Raw genomic sequence first — 6521 nt, 5'->3', positions numbered from 1 at the left:
TTCCAATTCAGGAAAAGCACTTATTGCTCAGCCATTTTATTTCAGACAAGCTTCAGTAAAAAAATATTACAATAACTTTATTTCAAGCATAAATTTCAAACCCACTCGGTTCCAAGATACATTGTAATTGGAACATATATATCAACACAAACCAAAAGGGCTTAACAAACTAAAACTTGATGTGATATTAATTTCAACCAAGTTGGGAAATAAATTATTAACGTCATGACCAAAATAGAGTAGTCTAAATTTCAGAGTCACTGATCAAACCATGAAGAGTTTGAAGGCAGCCAAGGCTCCAAGAATCCACACATAAGATTTCAACGGCGAGACTTCACCGGCAGCGGAAGTGGTGGGCGTCGGGGCAGCGGGCCACGGAGCGGGAATCGGCCCATCGGCCGCGGAGACGGTGATGACAAGTTTCATTCCCTTAGAGCAGTGGTCATTAACGCTGCAAATGTACCACTTCTTTCCTGGGGCGGCGAGTGTGATTTCTTCATTCCCAGTGTTCAAAATGTTGCTTTTGTTTGACGCCACGCATTGCTTGAAATCGTCTCCACTTACTTTGGCAAGGTTGTGAGAATCCTTATTGTACATAAATACTGCAGTATATATAACAAAAACAGATGATCATAAGTTAGATTATTTCAGTTCAAACATAAGTGATCAAGCTCCATTTGAATTTGAGGGAAGACTCCGGAGAACGGATTTCAAATATATTAGACTGATTTAAAACCCATCATTATCATGTATATCAAACATTTTATCCAAAAAAAACGGAGAAACCTGATGTTGTGATTATACCTAAATTTTAAACACCCGTGGACTGCATTCTACTGCTAGTAATATATAGTATACATAAACGAGTACGGGGGTAATGAAGGTAAGACGTACTTAGCTTGTCACCAACACGAAAGTCTTTGCCCTTAGCCCATTCTGTGTAGTTAACACCCAACTTCCAGCCCGCGTCATCTCCGACCATGTAGTCGTAGGCCGAAGTCGGAGGAACAACAATGGCTATTGCAGCTATCACAGCCATCAAGAAAGCTTTGGAGGCCATCACTGTAATTTTGACTCTGGCCAAAGTTTCCTTGATCAACTAATATGCTTGATGTTGCAGGATTGATGCTTAATGCCACTCATACACTACTCTATATATAGTTTCTTGTTATTGACAGATACTTAATGGAAAACACAGCCGGCTAACATAGTTTTATGCTCCTAAAACAAGGCTGAAAATTGTGTATTAGTCTTTAGTTCAGCTTCTGTTTTTCTTCTTCTTTTTTTTCGATGGATTATTTATTTTTGCTTAGCTTTGATCGCACAAAGAACTTATGGAGATTAATGATAGATAAGTGATTATGACGTTTGGGTTCGAATTTTATTTAACGTGCAGGTAAGTTTTAAATTTATTATATGCTTGATTTTATTGTGATTTTGTGCGACACCGTATTTATACAATTTGGTAACTTTTTTGTGGTTAAAATAATTTTGGTGTAATTTTTTTTTTTTTTGGTTAATTACAATGAGTTCTTTAGATGCCTGACATAACTATAATATCTCCTTATTATTTGGAAAATTACCAATACCCTCTTGATTTTAATAGATTCCTCCAACAACTAACCCAATTCATTAATTTTCTTTAGGTTCCTATATATTTTTATGGTAAACTGATCGAAATGCCACTGTGGGCTATAAATTATAATTATACTTAATTTTTTAAAATTTTTCTATAGACTAAGTGGACATTTGCCATGGCTAAAAACTATGGCTCTTAGCCGTGATAAATACTTTTTCATAGTGGAAAAGTTAGTTTTTTATATCGATTTTATTTAATCGTAGTTAACAGTGGTCATTTACCATGGTTTTTAGCCCTAACCACTAATATTGCAGCTAATAGAATTTTTTTTTTCTAGTGTTTATACTTTTTTTCTATGTTATTCACTAACAAAAGGGATAGTTTTTTTTAAAAAAAATAAATTAAAAAAAAAAAAAGAAAGAAAAGCAAAGCTCATTGCAGGCGAAATCATAGTAAAGAACAAGAAGGTGTCCCTTGTATTTTTTTTTTTTAAAAAAATTGTAAAAGAAATAGTAAAGAAACAAGAAGGTATCAATGTATTGTCATAATATGAATTTTGTGGAAAGTTCTTAGGGAAGTGCAGAGAATATATAAACTATAGATTTGGGATGTGCCTCGTAATTTATGAATAGATATAAGATTTTGTTTTATCCAACTATTCAAGAGTTAAATTAAGCCATGACAACAAAGTTCCCTCAGAATAAAGAAAAGAAGAATAGTCCTCATTTAATTTCCTCGTCAATATGTAATTTAACTTTGGCATATTCTGATATTCCTTGAATATATATGACGCCAGCTAATGCCAATTAATTTTTATTTCATTTAGACATCAAAAATAAAATCAAGATTGATACTATTGATATGATCTAGTTATGCCTATCAAGTGCAAAATATTTACATGTAATCCTACAACTTTTATAGGATTTCTGGTTGATCAGCTCGACAATCCTAACTTTCTGTGCTCTAGCTGTTCGAATTCAGCATTTCTAACATTCATATTTCTCACGTCCTAACTTTGTATTCTCAATAATTAATGCTCGAATTAAGTGGAGTGTGTACAAGCCTTACCCCTCGCCATCCAAAGATCTTTATATTTTACGGAATAAATTGTGGCCTTAGTAATATATGAAACCTTTGTGAGGGTACTAACGTACTTTCATATAATTAAAAATGTGCAAATTAAAATGAAAATTTCACTACTTCTGTGTGAGTTTGCTAGCAAATGAAGTGTTTTTGGAACCTAAAAGGATGTAAATGTAATTAAATGTAAAAAGTATAATTTTGTATATTTAAAAGAAATATTAGGTACAATAATTAACCCTATATATAAATACGAACATAACATAATGTAGATTTGGTTGCTTATACCATGAATCTTCAGTGGAGAAAATGCAATTCTAATCTTGTAATTTAAAGAAATTAATTTTTGTAATTCAGTCATGCAGTATTAAAATTTTGGTAAATTTAAAAGATTAAAATTGTCAAAATTTTAAAGCTAGCTATAAGACTAAATTATGAAAATCAATTCTTGCAGGATCAAAAATATCTCTCTTATAAATTATAGGACTAAAATTAACATTTTCTTCCTATCTTAATCTATACTATATAAAAAGAGAAGGCTTTTTTATCTCACAAACGGCAGTTATAACACAGCAATACCAATTTTATTATTATGCCAATAATACCCCTTAATTGATTTTCTTTTTTTGTCTCTTTCTTGCTTTCTTTCCTTCTTTTTTTTTTCTTTTTAGAATATGATGCGTTGTTTATATATAATTTTTACTATATACAATATATTTTAAAATATAAAAATTATTTATTATATACATGTAAGAACCACATATCACGATGACTAATTATACCTAAAGGGGGGGGGGGGGGGGTGCAAGCCATGTAGCTCGATTTTCTAAAGTTACTTTGTAATTTTGTAGTAACGTGGTTAGGAAAAATTACATCAGCCCAAAAGATTTTTCCAAATACCATCCGACCAACAACTCAATATCTTAACAATGAGGTCTTAGTCTAGCAATTAAAATTGAAAATATTTAATAAACGAATGTACAAACATACTCTGAATCACACCAAAACCTTAATTTCATTGTTTTTTGAAATTTAATTGTTATTTAAGGTATTGAGGAACATGTTAATCTATTGATCGCTATCTTGACATTCATGTAATGATATATATAATTATCATTTTTATAACTTGGTACATTAATTTAATTTAAAAACTCAAGTATGAGTTTAAAACCAAACCTTAACTAATACTAAAAAACCAACGTTAAACAAACAACAGATCAAGTAGACGACTTACAATCAAAACACCAATAAAAGAATTAACTTAATCAGACAACAGAAATTCAAACCAGCCACTCTCTTTTCAAATGCGTCGTAATGGCATCATATCCTCATCACAAAACAAACTAAAACTTGACCATTATTGGGATCAAATTAGTTATTAACGCTGTGAAGATAAAGTCTTTCTCAGTCACTCCTTCATACTATGATCACTTTCAAGGCAGCCAAAGCTCCAAGAATCCACACATAAGATTTCAACGGGGAGACCGCACCCGCTGCGGAAGTGCCGGGTGTTTGGGCGGAAGTGGGGACGGCGGGCCATACCATCGTGCCGGGTATTCGGGGGGAAGTGGGGGTGGCAGGCCATGGCATCGGGGCGGGAGCTGGTGCCTCCGCCGCGGAGACGGTGATGACAAGTTTCATCCCCTTAGCGCAGTGGTCAGCGATGCTGCAAATGTACCACTTCTTTCCTGGAGTGGAAAGGCTGATCTCGTCGTTCCCACTGGTCAATACATTACTAGCATTTGATGCCACACATTGTTGGAAATCACTTGCGTTTACTTTCGCAACTGTGTGAGCGCCCGGGTTGTATTTGAACACTGCCACCAGATAAAAAGATGACCGTGGGTTAGGTTAATGGTCGATTATTGATATTGACCGGACGCATCCAATGCATGTGAAAAATATGAAAGACAAAACATACTGTAATGTTAGGTAAAATTATATTTATGATCCTATAACTTATTTCATTTATATATTTAGTTTTTTTTTATGAATTTTTAGTTCTAAACATTTTAAATTTGGTCCTTTTTTGATAAATTTAGTCTTGTATTGATGATTTTCATCCTAAAGACTCATAGTTAAAGACCAAAAACGAGATCTATTATAATGTGAAAGGGACCAAAATTGTCAAAACAAGACTAAATTTGCCAAAGTAAGGACCAAATGTAAGATGTTCATAACTAAATTCGTCAAAAAATAACTAAATGTCTAAATGGAGTAAGTTATAGTACCAATAATGCAAACGATATCTAAAGTTACAAAACCAAAAATATAATTTTGCAATAATGTTAATTAAATTTCTATCATTTTAAAATTATATCTATTACAGGTCTAGCTTTTGCAGTCTGACATATATTATATATATTCCCAAATAATTTTTGTATAAATAACCATATAACAATTGCAAATTTATTTTTGGAATGCATACAGATGAGTTTCTTACAGTAAATTAACGTTTGAAAATCAAATAAAAAGCACAAAGTTTTTACATTATCTCAATAAAAACCTTATTAGGATAAAAGTTATTCAAAGGAATAACACCCCTATAATTTTTATTTTCTTTCAAATTAAATTTACTATATTATAACATCAAACCATAAGCATATATATATTAAAAGCTGAAGGAAAAAACGTACCGAGCTTGTCTCCAACACGAAAGTCTTTGCCCTTAGCCCATTCTGTGTAATTAACACCCAACTTCCAGCCCGCGTCATCTCCGACAGTGTAAATATTGTAGGCCGCCGACGCCGGAACAGCAATGGCTAATATTGCGGCGATCAAGAAAGCTTTGGGGCCATCATCCGTTCACTTTCAGAAATGTGGCCGAATTGATTTACTTGGCAGTGTAGGATTTTGATGCTTAATGGCATTCATACACGAGTCTATATATATAGTTTCTTGTTAGTGAGATTAATTTAGTTCAAAAGGCAGCTGGCTAGTTGACATAGTTTTTTGCTCCAAAACCAGCCTAAAAGCTGTGAATTTTACCTTTAGTTGGGCATTTTTGAATGGATTATTCACTTTCATGAGCTTAGTTTTGATAGCAAAAAGAGAATAACCTGTCAATACTTATCGGTTCACTTGGTAAAAATAAACCAATTTTAGTAAACTAATTATGGGTTTGATTTCTTCTGTTTATGTAAGAGTTGTGTGGGTGGGTAACGTATTGAAAAAATTGTAATTTTTAGTTCTGTAACTTAGTAGAGGTGGCATTTTTAGTACTATACGAATTGATTTTTACAATTTAGTTATATAATTCTATAGTTTAGACAATTTAGTCGAAATTTTGCATGTAACTTACACATAATGGAATTAAATTGCCATTATAGTCCTATAAATATATTTGTGCAGGACTAAAAATGTCAACTCCCTTAAGTTACAGGACTAAAAATGTCAACAGTCCAAAATTACTGGACTAAAAGCAATTTGCAAGTCACATGCAATTTTTCAGCCAATTAATAAAAATTGTCAAAATTTTAAAGTTACAAAACTAAATTGCGAAAATCAATTCAGGCAGGAGCAGAAATACCACGCTTATAAATTATAAAATTAAAATTACATTTTTCCTTAATATATATAATAAATACAGTACTCTTATAAGTGATTTAAGGTCTCAGGTGCATCATCTCACGTCCACAGTGGCAATCGGAGTCAAATGCTTAGATCTCATTGTGTAGAATCGAATGTCTCATTTCACATGTCACCAACTTGTACGCGATTATTGAATTAGAGCATTCTTTCCAGCATTAAATATAATATTGTCAATATACTTATTAATTACTTATAGACATTCTAATATTATAACTAGGATACCATACATACTTGACATATATATATATATATATATTAAAATAGCTCAATA

The 6521-nt window shown here is 32.3% G+C and overlaps 1 protein-coding gene and 1 pseudogene across 1 annotated transcript; both read right to left on the bottom strand.

The window, feature by feature from the left end:
* Positions 1-236: 236 nt before the first annotated feature.
* Positions 237-1098, bottom strand: LOC105164261 (blue copper protein 1b). Its single transcript, XM_011082874.3, has 2 exons — positions 895-1098; positions 237-602 (listed from the first exon to the last, which is right to left on the bottom strand). The coding sequence occupies exons 1-2, from the start codon at positions 1058-1060 to the stop codon at positions 265-267; spliced, it is 504 nt and encodes a 167-aa protein (XP_011081176.1). The 5' UTR covers positions 1061-1098; the 3' UTR covers positions 237-264.
* A 2797-nt stretch (positions 1099-3895) lies between these two features.
* Positions 3896-5533, bottom strand: LOC148787879 (stellacyanin pseudogene; annotated as a pseudogene).
* Between the last annotated feature and the right edge of the window lie 988 nt (positions 5534-6521).

This window comes from Sesamum indicum, linkage group LG6 (genome assembly GCF_026168435.1).
Source record: "Sesamum indicum cultivar Baizhima isolate 11 linkage group LG6, ASM2616843v1, whole genome shotgun sequence".
Classification (NCBI taxonomy): domain Eukaryota; kingdom Viridiplantae; phylum Streptophyta; class Magnoliopsida; order Lamiales; family Pedaliaceae; genus Sesamum; species Sesamum indicum.
This window is presented reverse-complemented; position numbering and strand designations above follow the sequence as displayed.

Coding starts and splice junctions, on each gene's coding strand:
- LOC105164261 (XM_011082874.3), bottom strand. CDS start 1,060: ATGGCCTCCAAAGCTTTCTTGATGGCTGTGATAGCTGCAATAGCCATT. Junction 603..894: donor TCGTGTTGGTGACAAGCTAA/GTACGTCTTACC, acceptor TATATACTGCAG/TATTTATGTACAATAAGGAT.